The sequence below is a fragment of the Oncorhynchus keta genome, chromosome 21, assembly GCF_023373465.1.
Source record: "Oncorhynchus keta strain PuntledgeMale-10-30-2019 chromosome 21, Oket_V2, whole genome shotgun sequence".
Classification (NCBI taxonomy): Eukaryota; Metazoa; Chordata; class Actinopteri; order Salmoniformes; family Salmonidae; genus Oncorhynchus; species Oncorhynchus keta.
The window spans coordinates 20618998-20633135 of record NC_068441.1 but is presented as its reverse complement, the minus strand read 5'-3'; the positions used below and the strand labels follow the sequence as shown (position 1 = coordinate 20633135).

The window sequence follows — 14138 nt, the reverse complement described above, 5'->3', positions numbered from 1 at the left end:
ATACATTTGATTTGATTTGAGGTAGGGAGGGAGATAGTGGATATTGCGATAGTTGTCTGCGTTGGTGTGTTCTCCTACCTGATCTCCTCGTTGATGGCATCCAGCTGCTCCTGCAACATCAGAGCCAGAGTCTGTGCATCTGATTGGCCGCTGGGTGACAGGAGGACGGAGCTAACATCATCATCTAGGTCTGACTCAGCCTCCACGTCACTGCCCAGGAGGTGACTGACACTGCCACGTAGAGACGAGTATTCCTGCTCAAACACCGCACACACCTGTATGGTAAATACACACACACACACACACACACACTGTTAGACACCGCACACACCATTACGATAGATACACACACACACGTTACACACGGCACACACCTGTACGACAGGTACACATTGCACACATCAGATTACACACAGTCTGCTCAGATACCCAAACAAATCCACACTCACACCTCATATACTTAAACACTTTATAAACACACATGTTGATAAAGACATACCACTTACATAACACATACGTACGTCCAAGGTAGCAGGGGTCAGAGAGAGAAGCATTGGTTAGGTGAGAGCTGTATGTAATGAGGGACAAATGCAGTGTGTTAAGCTTAACAACCATCAGCCATATTACTGCCCTCATCAGGGCCATCAGATCATCAGCCATGAGGGAGTGGAGAGGAATAGAGGAGGAAGAGAGAAGACACTAACAAAGGGGAGGAGAGGGGGGCATATGTGGAGAGGAAGACAGGATATGTGGTGTTTCATGACATAGCTTGGAATGGGCACAGAAATTGGACACAGGCCGAGGGGAGGGTACCAAGTTTGGCACAGGTGTGTACGTGTGGTGTGTGTGTGTGGTGGGGCTGTGGTGTACGTGTGTGTTTGTGAGTATGTGGTTACCTTGTTGGGTTCGTTGCGCAGCGCTGCCAGGCGGCCCTTCTGTGCCCGTCTGATGACAGCAGAGCTGTAGTGCCCATCCTGCCCTTCTACCACTGTGAAACGCAGGTCACTGGCACTGCCCATGTGAGACCTATACACACACACACACACACACACACACACACACACACACACACACACACACACACACACACACACACACACACACACACACACACACACACACACACACACACACACACACACACACACACACAGAGAAAACCTGGTCAGTATAGGGTGCTAGTATGGGGCAAGTGTGGGACTAGTGTGTGTGTTTGTGTGTGTATGTCTGTGTACCGTGGGTGTGATCCATCTCCAAACACTCCACTCCGGCGTTTCAAGTGGTCGATCTCATTCCGCAGCTTCTCAATCTCACCAATCAGACGCTCCTGATGAAGAAAGGCATTGTGGGATTGAACAACATCAATGTCCAATCACAATATTTGAAACAGTTCAACTCTCACCCAATACATGTGGCTCTCCATAAAGTTTGTGCGTGAAAAGTTTCAATGAATAGAACGTTGGATGCATAGAGGGATGTGTGTTGCGTTGTTCATGTGTTGTGTGTCCAGGCCTGACTCACCCTGGTGTGGTGGAACTCCTCCAGCTGTTTCTGGGAGTTCTCCAGATCCTGAATCAGGGAGTTCTGGAACAAACAGGAAGAGGATAAGACATCACTGTTCAGCTATAGTTTAGGAATCACTAGTTTAGAGGCCTGAGTACGTCGTATTTGTGTGTGTGTATTGAGTGTGTGTGTGTGTGTGTGTGTGTGTGTGTGTGTGTGTGTGTGTGTGTGTGTGTGTGTGTGTGTGTGTGTGTGTGTTGCGTGTGTGTGTGTGTGTGTGTGTGTGTGTGTGTGTGTGTGTGTGTGTGTGTGTGTGTGTGTGTGTGTGTGTGTGTGTGTGTGTGTGTGTGTGTGTGTGTGTGTGTGTGTGTGTGTGTGTGTGTGTGTGTGTGTTGCGTGCCATGCCTTGTCCTCCAGTGCTGCCATGCGTTCTTTAAGGTGAAGCTGCAGTCTCTCGTTAGACTCAGTGAGCAGACGGTCTACTGTGTCAGACAAACGCTTGTTGTGTTCTTCATTCATCTTCTCTCTCTGACGTGCCTGAGAGAGGGATGGAGAGACAGAGAAAGGGAGTGAAAAAGAGAGAGAGGATTAAAAGTTCATGACTTTTGTCACCCACATACAGAAGTACTCCATACACTCCATGAGCACAGCACTAGAAAACAGAATGAGAGAGAAAGGACTTGATTTGACATCATTGTATTCTGCAGTCAGAGGAAACACCACCTTGACATCATACCTCAACCACACACACACATTCACAGCTGGTTCCTCATAGAGCTACTTTAACTATACTCATGAGCTCACATGCAGAGATCGAATCTAGACGTGTGAATTATTCCAATTGTAAATATATATAGTCAGAGCTCTGTGGAGTAACAGGCTACAGCAGGAAACGTGTGTATTCGGCTCATATTTACAGTGCCTTGCGAAAGTATTCGGCCCCCTTGAACTTTTCGACCTTTTGCCACATTTCAGGCTTCAAACATAAAGATATAAAACTGTATTTTTTTGTGAAGAATCAACAACAAGTGGGACACAATCATGAAGTGGAACGACATTTATTGGATATTTCAAACTTTTTTAACAAATCAAAAACTGAAAAAATGGGCGTGCAAAAATATTCAGCCCCTTTACTTTCAGTGCAGCAAACTCTCTCCAGAAGTTCAGTGAGGATCTCTGAATGATCCAATGTTGACCTAAATGACTAATGATGATAAATACAATCCACCTGTGTGTAATCAAGTCTCCTTATAAATGCACCTGCACTGTGATAGTCTCAGAGGTCCGTTAAAAGCGCAGAGAGCATCATGAAGAACAAGGAACACACCAGGCAGGTCCGAGATACTGTTGTGAAGAAGTTTAAAGCCGGATTTGGATACAAAAAGATTTCCCAAGCTTTAAACATCCCAAGGAGCACTGTGCAAGCGATAATATTGAAATGGAAGGAGTATCAGACCACTGCAAATCTACCAAGACCTGGCCGTCCCTCTAAACTTTCAGCTCATACAAGGAGAAGACTGATCAGAGATGCAGCCAAGAGGCCCATGATCACTCTGGATGAACTGCAGAGATCTACAGCTGAGGTGGGAGACTCTGTCCATAGGACAACAATCAGTCGTATATTGCACAAATCTGGCCTTTATGGAAGAGCGGCAAGAAGAAAGCCATTTCTTAAAGATATCCATAAAAAGTGTTGTTTAAAGTTTGCCACAAGCCACCTGGGAGACACACCAAACATGTGGAAGAAGGTGCTCTGGTCAGATGAAACCAAAATTGAACTTTTTGGCAACAATGCAAAACGTTATGTTTGGCGTAAAAGCAACACAGCTCATCACCCTGAACACCTCATCCCCACTGTCAAACATGGTGGTGGCAGCATCATGGTTTGGGCCTGCTTTTCTTCAGCAGGGACAGGGAAGATGGTTAAAATTGATGGGAAGATGGATGGAGCCAAATACAGGACCATTCTGGAAGAAAACCTGATGGAGTCTGCAAAAGACCTGAGACTGGGACGGAGATTTGTCTTCCAACAAGACAATGATCCAAAACATAAAGCCAGGGGAATATCGCCGCCCCAAAGGAGAGCTGGAGGCAGCGAAAGCAGGCACCGTGTTATGCGGTGGAGCGCACTGTGTCCCCGGTGCGTGTGCATAGCCCGGTTCGGTACATTCGAGCTCCTCGTATCGGCCGGGCTAGAGTGGGCATCGAGACAGGTGCCATGAAGCCGGCTCTACGCATCTGGTCTCCACACGCATGGTGTCCCCGGTTCGGCCAGCACAGCCCAGTGTGCCTTCACGGTCCAGTCTATCCGTTGCCACCTCCACACACCAGCCCTCCGGTGGCAGCCCCCCGCACCAGGCTGTCTCTCCGTCTCATCCCTACAGGTGCTCCCGCCTGTCCAGCGCAGAGCCTTCCTCCTGCCCAGCGCCACCAGAGTCTCCCGTCTGTCCCGAGCCACCAGAGTCTCCCGTCTGTTCTGAGCTGCCAGAGTCTCCCGTCTGTCCTGAGCCGTCAGTCAGCCAGGAGCTGCCAGAGCCGTCAGTCAGCCAGGACCTGCCAGAGCCGTCAGCTAGCCAGGAGCTGCCAGATCCGCCAGTCAGCCAGGAGCAGCCAGAGCCGCCAGTCAGCCAGGAGCTGCCAGAGCCGTCAGCCAGCCAGGAGCTGCCAGAGCCGTCAGTCAGCCAGGAGCTGCCAGAGCCGTCAGCCAGCCAGGAGCTGCCCCTGAGTCCGGAGCTGCCCCTCAGTCCGGAGCTGCCCCTCAGTCCAGTGGGGCCTTTAATTTTCAATTTGACCTTTATTTACTAGGCACGTCAGTTAAGAACAAATTCTTAATTTCAATGACGGCCTAGTTAAATAAAGGTTACATAAATAAAATTAAAATAAATCACGGGGTTTGCTCCACCAAGATTTACATGCTAAAATCGCCACTGCTACTGCCAATGTTTGTCTATGGAGATTGCATGGCTGAGTGCTCGATTTTAAACACCTTTCAGCAACGGGTGTGGCTGAAATAGCCAAATCCACTAATTTGAAGGGGTGTCCACATACTTTTTTATATATAGTGTATATGAGGATCTCAGGGTGTGTCTGTGTCTGTGTCTGTGTCTGTGTCTGTGTCTGTGTGTGTGTGTGTGTGTGTGTGTGTGTGTGTGTGTGTGTGTGTGTGTGTGTGTGTCTGTGTGAACATGAAGAGACAAAGTCAAGGGGCCAGGCTTATGTGAAGCGTCGGCCTACGCTGCACTCAGAGAGAGGTCAGAGAAAGCCTGCAAGGCAAGACTACATGCATGCACGCGCACGCGCGCGCACACACACACACACACACACACACACACACACACACACACACACACACACACACACACACACACACACACACACACACACACACACACACACACACACACACACACACACACACACACACACACACACACACACACACACACACACACACACACACCCTGCTCAGTTCCTGGTTCTTCTCCTCCAGTTGTGACTCCAGCTGTCTGAGTCGCTCCTCAACGTTGCCATGTCGCTCCTCGGCCTGCAGGGGGAGTCACAGGACCCAACTCAATCAAACCTGCATTCCAGTATTTACACACCAAGTTCTTTTTCACATTGTCAAAAAACAGTTATTGTTTTGGTTACTGTGAAATCCTACAACTATTACCAGATACCTTCCACTTACAGCTAGATACCCACCTGTCGTCAGAATAACAAATGTACGTGCATCAAGACTGCTATGGTGGGTTCGATTGACATCCAGCCTCCGTATGTTTAGGACTGTGACTGTGTGTGTTGTTACCTTGGTGAGGGCTGCCACCCTCTGTGCTAACTCTGCCTCCACCTCTGGTAGTGTCTCAGCCTTCCTCATGGTCTGAGCCAGTCTCTGCTCTGCCAACTCTAACAGCTCCTGCAACTGGCGCACCTTCTCCTCACTCTGACAGAGGTGGAGGGAGAGAGAGAGGGAGAGAGATAGATAGAGAGGGAGGGAGAGAGGTGGAGAGGGGGAGGGAGAGAGGTAGAGAGGGAGGGAGAGAGAGAGGTGGAGAGAGGGGGAGGGAGGGAGATAGAGAAGGAGGGAGAGAGAGAGGTAGAGAGGGGGAGGGAGAGAGATAGAGAGGGAGGGAGAGAGAGAGGTGGAGAGAGGGGGAGGGAGGGAGATAGAGAAGGAGGGAGAGAGAGAGGTAGAGAGAGGGGGACGGAGAGAGATAGAGAGGGAGGGAGAAAGAGAGGTGGAGAGAGGGGGAGAGAGTGGAGATAGAGAAGGAGGGAGAGAGAGAGGTAGAGAGAGGGGGAGGGTGATAGATAGAGAGGGAGGGAGAGAAAGGTGGAGAGAGGGGGAGGGAGGGAGATAGAGAAGGAGGGAGAGAAAGACGTAGAGAGAGGGGGAGGGAGAGCGAGAGGGAGGGAGAGAGAGAGGTGGAGGGAGGGAGATAGAGAAGGAGGGAGAGAGAGGGAGAGAGATAGAGGGAGGGAGAGAGAGAGATGGAGAGAGGGGGAGATAGAGAAGGAGGGAGAGAGAAAGGTGGAGAGAGGGGGAGGGAGATAGAGAAGGAGGGAGAGAGAGAGAGAGAGAGGTGGAGAGAGGGGGAGGGAGGGAGATAGAGAAGGAGGGAGAGAGAGAGGTGGAGAGAAAGAGAGAGATGATCACATACATATTTGAGATGTTTGGACTCAATGTCATAACTTAAAATGTTGTATTTTTATTATCAGTGGTTACAAAAGCAGTGTTTGCTCCATCTACACTGAGTGTACAAACATCAGGAACACCTGCTCTTTCCATGATATACACAACTGCACAACTGCATTGGAGTCTGTGTGTGTGTGTGTGTGTGTGTGTGTGTGTGTGTGTGTGTGTGTGTGTGTGTGTGTGTGTGTGTGTGTGTGTGTGTGTGTGTGTGTGTGTGTGTGTGTGTGTGCGTGCGTGCGTGCGTGCGTGCGTGCGTGCGTGTGCGTGCGTGTGCGTGCGCGTGCGTGCGTGTGCGCGCGTGTGTGTGTGAGATAGATGGAACCTTAGAGGCCTGTCCCTGATGATGTCTCTGAGGTAGTAATGGATACTCTGTGTCACCCTCACATTCTCTGGCTTCAAGTGGAGTTAAACTGAACTTCACCCTCAACTGAACGGTTGACGAACCATCACTCGCCCCCCCTCTGTGTGTGAGTCCCCTACCTCACCCCGTCTCCTCTTTATGTGAACCAGTAATGACCCCCTCCAGCCTCCCCGAGATGTGTATGTGTTCGTATGTGTCGTTCCCATGCACAGTCAATCGTGACTTATTCACCATGTATGTGTGTGTTACCTGTCGATGCAGAGAGTCCTTGGTAACCAGTTCGTTCTCCAGTTTGTCGTTGAGGTCGTGGATGTGGGTGGTTTCCCTCTGAGCGGCCAGGTAACGTTTTTCTAACGTTGTAATCCGCTCCTCCATATCCTCCCTCTGCGCCAGCCCCTACAACAGGCATATAGTAAGAGAGAAAACACAGTGTGTGTGTTCATACTAGGAAACATAACATAGAACCTTGCCGATTGACTCAGTACCGGTACCCCCTGTATATAGCCTCCACACTGACTCAGTACCGGTACCCCCTGTATATAGCCTCCACACTGACTCAGTACCGGTGCCCCCTGTATATAGCCTCCACACTGACTCAGTACCGGTACCCCCTGTATATAGCCTCCACACTGACTCAGTACCGGTACCCCCTGTATATAGCCTCCACACTGACTCAGTACCGGTACCCCCTGTATATAGCCTCCACACTGACTCAGTACCGGTACCCCCTGTATATAGCCTCCACACTGACTCAGTACCGGTACCCCCTGTATATAGCCTCCACACTGACTCAGTACCGGTACCCCTGTATATAGCCTCCACACTGACTCAGTACCGGTGCCCCTGTATATAGCCTCCACACTGACTCAGTACTGGTGCCCCTGTATATAACCTCCACACTGACTCAGTACCGGTGCCCCCTGTATATAGCCTCCACACTGACTCAGTACCAGTGCCCCCTGTATATAGCCTCCACACTGACTCAGTACCGGTGCCCCCTGTATATAGCCTCCACACTGACTCAGTACCGGTGCCCCTGTATATAGCCTCCACACTGACTCAGTACCGGTGCCCCCTGTATATAGCCTCCACACTGACTCAGTACCGGTGCCCCTGTATATAGCCTCCACACTGACTCAGTACCGGTGCCCCCTGTATATAGCCTCCACACTGACTCAGTACCGGTGCCCCCTGTATATAGCCTCCACACTGACTCAGTACCGGTGCCCCCTGTATATAGCCTCCACACTGACTCAGTACCGGTGCCCCTGTATATAGCCTCCACACTGACTCAGTACCGGTGCCCCTGTATATAGCCTCCACACTGACTCAGTACCGGTGCCCCTGTATATAGCCTCCACACTGACTCAGTACCGGTGCCCCCTGTATATAGCCTCCACACTGACTCAGTACCAGTGCCCCCTGTATATAGCCTCCACACTGACTCAGTACCGGTGCCCCCTGTATATTGCCTCCACACTGACTCAGTACCGGTGCCCCCTGTATATAGCCTCCACACTGACTCAGTACCAGTGCCCCCTGTATATAGCCTCCACACTGACTCAGTACCGGTACCCCCTGTATATAGCCTCCACACTGACTCAGTACCAGTACCCCCTGTATATAGCCTCCACACTGACTCAGTACCAGTACCCCCTGTATATAGCCTCCACACTGACTCAGTACCGGTGCCCCCTGTATATAGCCTCCACACTGACTCAGTACCAGTGCCCCCTGTATATAGCCCCGTTACTGTTATTTTATTGTCTTACTTTTTATTATTTTTACTTTAGTTTATTTGATAAATATACTCTTGTTAGTAAACATTTCCCAGGAAGGTCTACACTTGTTGTATTCGGCACATGTGAAGTTTGATTTTCCTATTCATGTGGACACTGGCAAGTTCTATACAATCACCAGTGTTTATGAATGAGACATATCGATTCCCCCTTCTCTTCTCCTCTCTCCTCAATTACGCTCACCTCTCTCTGTTCCCTCTGTTGTTTGACTGACAGCTCCTCGCTGCGACTCAGGTCTCGGCGAGTGTTGGCTAGCTCCGCCTCCAGCTCTGCCACTCGTGTACTGAGCGTGCCTGAACGCTCACGGCTCTGAGCCAGCTCATGATTGGTCCGATCCAGAAGCTCCTGCAGCTCCACTGACCTGCTGCCATCGTCATGGGCGTCTATGGAACCGTTAGGTAGCCTCTGAAGGGTCACACACACACACACACACACACACACACACACACACACACACACACACACACACACACACACACACACACACACACACACACACACACACACACACACACACACACACACACACACACACTTGTTTTTTCAGAGAGAGAGAGATAGCTAGAGTAAGGGGAGGTTGCATGTTGTCATGATGATGCTGTTTACACTTGAAGAGTGTATCTTCTGCTAATGTTTGAGGTCTTAGTGACTCAGAAAGGCACCATTTGTGTGGTGTGTTTGTGTGTTTGTCTGATGTGTTTGTGTGGTGTGTTTGTGTGTTTGTCTGATGTGTTTGTGTGGTGTGTGGGTGTGTTTGTGTGTTTGTCTGATGTGTTTGTGTGGTGTGTGGGTGTGTTTGTGTGGTGAGATGTTGTTTTGACGTTTCTCTCTCACCCCAAAGTAAAATGAAGTAAGTGGTGTTAATGAACCTTCAGGGAGACACATTGAGACAGGCAGGGCAGTGGGCAGCCCTACTATCAGGACCTCCCTCCCTCTCTCCTATTCATCTTTCTTCATACGCACGCACAGACCCACATGTTGCCACTCAGACTCCAATTATTAGATTTGTCTCATTCATATCATAGCTAGAGAACATAAGAGTATCTGTCTGTCTCTGCCCCTTCCTGTACAGTTCCTAGGGCCGCATTTCCCACACTCGGTTCTCTGACCCCAAGGGGTGTACGTTTTGGTTTTTGCCCTAGCACTACACAGCTGATTCCAATTATCAAAGCTTGATGATGAGTTGATTATTTGAATCAGCTGTGAAGTACTAAGACAAAAACCAAAGCGTGCACCCAGGGGGGGCCCCAAGACCGAGTTTGGGAAACCCTGTCCTAGGGTGTGTTAGGCAAGGTCTATTTAAATCATTTCAGGAGCTGCCAGTCTGTCGGTAGGTATTAATCTAAGGGTTAGGAAGGAGGTAAGGGCTGTGGTAAGGGGAAGTGTGTGTGGCTGGGTGGGGGTTAGACTACAGTGAGTTGACAGGTCTCTGGGGCAGTGTGGCGCTGTGAAGTAGGGGAATCTGGACAAATCTCTCTCTCTCTCTCTCTGGGGCAGTGTGGCGCTGTGAAGTAGGGGAATCTGGACAAATCTCTCTCTCTCTCTCTGGGGCAGTGTGGCGCTGTGAAGTAGGGGAATCTGGACAAATCTCTCTCTCTCTCTCTCTGGGGCAGTGTGGCGCTGTGAAGTAGGGGAATCTGGACAAATCTCTCTCTCTCTCTGGGGCAGTGTGGCACTGTGAAGTAGGGGAATCTGGACAAATCTCTCTCTCTCTCTCTGGGGCAGTGTGGCGCTGTGAAGTAGGGGAATCTGGACAAATCTCTCTCTCTCTCTGGGGCAGTGTGGCGCTGTGAAGTAGGGGGATCTGGACAAATCTCTCTCTCTCTGGGGCAGTGTGAAGTAGGGGAATCTGGACAAATCTCTCTCTCTCTCTCTCTGGGGCAGTGTGGCGCTGAGAAGTAGGGGAATCTGGACAAATCTCTCTCTCTCTCTGGGGCAGTGTGGCGCTGTGAAGTAGGGGAATCTGGACAAATCTCTCTCTCTCTCTCTCTGGGGCAGTGTGGCGCTGTGAAGTAGGGGAATCTGGACAAATCTCTCTCTCTGGGGCAGTGTGGGGCTGTGAAGTAGGGGAATCTGGACAAATCTCTCTCTCTCTCTCTCTGGGGCAGTGTGGCGCTGTGAAGTAGGGGAATCTGGACAAATCTCTCTCTCTCTCTGGGGCAGTGTGGCGCTGTGAAGTAGGGGAATCTGGACAAATCTCTCTCTCTCTCTCTCTCTCTCTCTCTCTCTCTGGGGCAGTGTGGCGCTGTGAAGTAGGGGAATCTGGACAAATCTCTCTCTCTCTCTCTGGGGCAGTGTGGCGCTGTGAAGTAGGGGAATCTGGACAAATCTCTCTCTCTCTCTCTGGGGCAGTGTGGCGCTGTGAAGTAGGGGAATCTGGACAAATCTCTCTCTCTCTCTCTCTGGGGCAGTGTGGCACTGTGAAGTAGGGGAATCTGGACAAATCTCTCTCTCTCTCTGGGGCAGTGTGGAGCTGTGAAGTAGGGGAATCTGGACAAATCTCTCTCTCTCTCTGGGGCAGTGTGGCGCTGTGAAGTAGGGGAATCTGGACAAATCTCTCTCTCTCTCTCTCTCTGGGGCAGTGTGGCGCTGTGAAGTAGGGGAATCTGGACAAATCTCTCTCTCTCTCTCTCTGGGGCAGTGTGGCGCTGTGAAGTAGGGGAATCTGGACAAATCTCTCTCTCTCTCTCTGGGGCAGTGTGGCACTGTGAAGTAGGGGAATCTGGACAAATCTCTCTCTCTCTCTCTCTGGGGCAGTGTGGCGCTGTGAAGTAGGGGAATCTGGACAAATCTCTCTCTCTCTCTCTGGGGCAGTGTGGCGCTGTGAAGTAGGGGAATCTGGACAAATCTCTCTTTCTCTCTCTCTGGGGCAGTGTGGCGCTGTGAAGTAGGGGAATCTGGACAAAACTCTCTCTCTCTCTCTGGGGCAGTGTGGCGCTGTGAAGTAGGGGAATCTGGACAAATCTCTCTCTCTCTCTCTTATTATGATTATAAAGCATTATAACAGAACCCATACATCCCAGGTAAACTTCCAACCATGTTTCTAATGCTCAATAAATCCTCTGTCCAGAGTATTAGGTCATCTGACCTTCTTGTGGGATTTCTGACCAGGCACAAACTGTCCTCCATGTTTAATTACATAAAGCTTCATTATTCCCCATGGACAGAAACAGACATTGTTACATAACACGTGCTCATTTCAGAGAATAATACTAGGAGAGGGAGGGAAGACGGGGCTCTTTGGTAATACAGCAGGGCTCAACTGCATTGCAATCATCACAATGGCAAAAGAGCTTTAAACCACAGAGTAGATTCTGCATTTAGCCTAACTCATCAGCAATGTGTGTGTGTGTGTGCGTGTGTGTGTGTGTGTGTGTGTGTGTGTGTGTGTGTGTGTGTGTGTGAGAGAGAGAGAGACAGAGAGAAAGACAGATAGACATATCAATAGACAGAGAAAGAGAGAGGAGGGAGACAGATAGACAGACAGAGAGAGGAGGGAAACAGACAAACAGACAGAGGAAGGAGGGAGACAGACAAACAGACATAGAGAGGAGGGAAACAGACAAACAGACAGAGGAAGGAGGGAGACAGACAAACAGACATAGAGAGGAGGGAAACAGACAAACAGACAGAGGAAGGAGGGAGATAGATAGACAGACAGAGAGAGGAGGGAGACAGATAGACAGACAGAGAGAGGGGGGAGACAGATAGACAGACAGAGAGAGGAGGGAGACAGACCTACAGACAGAGAGAGGAGGGAGACAGATCTACAGACAGAGAGAGGAGGGAAACAGATAGACAGACAGAGAGAGGAGGGAGACAGATAGACAGACAGAGAGAGGAGGGAGACAGATAGACAGACAGAGAGAGGAGGGAGACAGATAGACAGACAGAGAGAGGAGAGAGACAGATAGACAGACAGAGAGAGGAGGGAGACAGACCTACAGAGAGAGGAGGGAGACAGATAGACAGACAGAGAGAGGAGAGAGACAGACAAACAAACAGAGAGGAGGGAGACAGACAAACAGACAGAGAGAGGAGGGAGAAAGACAAACAAACAGAGAGAGGAGGGAGACAGACAAACAGACAGAGAGAGGAGGGAGACAGACAGACAGAGAGGAGAGAGACAGACAAACAGACAGAGAGAGGAGGGAGACAGACAAACAAACAGAGAGAGGAGGGAGACAGACAAACAGACAGAGAGAGGAGAGAGACAGACAAACAAACAGAGAGAGGAGGGAGACAGACCTACAGACAGAGAGAGGAGGGAGACAGACCTACAGACAGAGAGAGGAGGGAGACAGACCTACAGACAGAGAGAGGAGGGAGACAGACCTACAGACAGAGGAAGGAGGGAGACAGACCTACAGACAGAGGAAGGAGGGAGACAGACCTACAGACAGAGGAAGGAGGGAGACAGACCTACAGACAGAGGAAGGAGGGAGACAGACCTACAGACTGAGAGAGGAGGGAGACAGACCTACAGACTGAGAGAGGAGGGAGACAGACCTACAGACTGAGAGAGGAGGGAGACAGACCTACAGACTGAGAGAGGAGGGAGACAGACAAACAGACAGAGAGAGGAGAGAGACAGACAAACAAACAGAGAGAGGAGGGAGACAGACAAACAAACAGAGAGAGGAGGGAGACAGACAAACAAACAGAGAGAGGAGGGAGACAGACAAACAGACAGAGAGAGGAGGGAGACAGACAGACAGACTGAGAGAGGAGGGAGACAGACAAACAGACAGAGAGAGGAGAGAGACAGACAAACAAACAGAGAGAGGAGGGAGACAGACAAACATACAGAGAGAGGAGGGAGACAGACAAACAAACAGAGAGAGGAGGGAGACAGACAAACAAACAGAGAGAGGGGGGAGACAGACAAACAGACAGAGAGAGGAGGGAGAAAGACAAACAAACAGAGAGAGGAGGGAGACAGACAAACAGACAGAGAAAGGAGGGAGACAGACAGACAGAGAGGAGAGAGACAGACAAACAGACAGAGAGAGGAGGGAGACAGACAAACAAACAGAGAGAGGAGGGAGACAGACAAACAGACAGAGAGGAGAGAGACAGACAAACAAACAGAGAGAGGAGGGAGACAGACAAACAGACAGAGCTGAGGAGAGAGACAGACAAACAAACAGAGAGAGGAGGGAGACAGACAAACAGACAGAGAGAGGAGAGAGACAGACAAACAAACAGAGAGAGGAGGGAGACAGACAAACAGACAGAGAGAGGAGGGAGAAACACAAACAAACAGAGAGAGGAGGGAGACAGACAAACAGACAGAGAGAGGAGGGAGACAGACAGACAGAGAGGAGAGAGACAAACAAACAGACAGAGAGAGGAGGGAGACAGACAAACAAACAGAGAGAGGAGGGAGACAGACAAACAGACAGAGAGAGGAGAGAGACAGACAAACAAACAGAGAGGAGGGAGACAGACAAACAGACAGAGAGAGGAGAGAGACAGACAAACAAACAGAGAGAGGAGGGAGACAGACAAACAAACAGAGAGAGGAGGGAGACAGACAAACAGACAGAGAGAGGAGGGAGACAGACAAACAAACAGAGAGAGGAGGGAGACAGACAAACAAACAGAGAGAGGAGAGAGACAGACAAACAGACAGAGAGAGGAGAGAGACAGACCTACAGACAGAGAGAGGAGGGAGACAGACAAACAGACAGAGAGAGGAGAGAGACAGACAAACAAACAGAGAGAGGAGGGAGACAGACAAACAAACAGAGAGAGGAGGGAGACAGACAAACAGACAGAG

At 50.2% G+C, this 14138-nt stretch overlaps 1 protein-coding gene across 1 annotated transcript in view; it reads right to left on the bottom strand.

The window, feature by feature from the left end:
* The window catches only part of ppfia4 (PTPRF interacting protein alpha 4), a 159511-nt gene that overhangs the window by 22092 nt on the left and 123281 nt on the right, over positions 1 to 14138 (bottom strand). Inside the window, exons 6-14 of the mRNA XM_052473458.1 lie at positions 8540 to 8761; positions 6807 to 6953; positions 5309 to 5443; positions 4964 to 5047; positions 1909 to 2040; positions 1522 to 1584; positions 1236 to 1327; positions 897 to 1026; positions 79 to 275 (exon numbers count right to left, since the gene is read on the bottom strand). Of these exons, the coding sequence (XP_052329418.1) occupies positions 79 to 275; positions 897 to 1026; positions 1236 to 1327; positions 1522 to 1584; positions 1909 to 2040; positions 4964 to 5047; positions 5309 to 5443; positions 6807 to 6953; positions 8540 to 8761 (1202 nt within the window). The remainder of the gene's footprint in view (positions 1 to 78; positions 276 to 896; positions 1027 to 1235; positions 1328 to 1521; positions 1585 to 1908; positions 2041 to 4963; positions 5048 to 5308; positions 5444 to 6806; positions 6954 to 8539; positions 8762 to 14138) is intronic.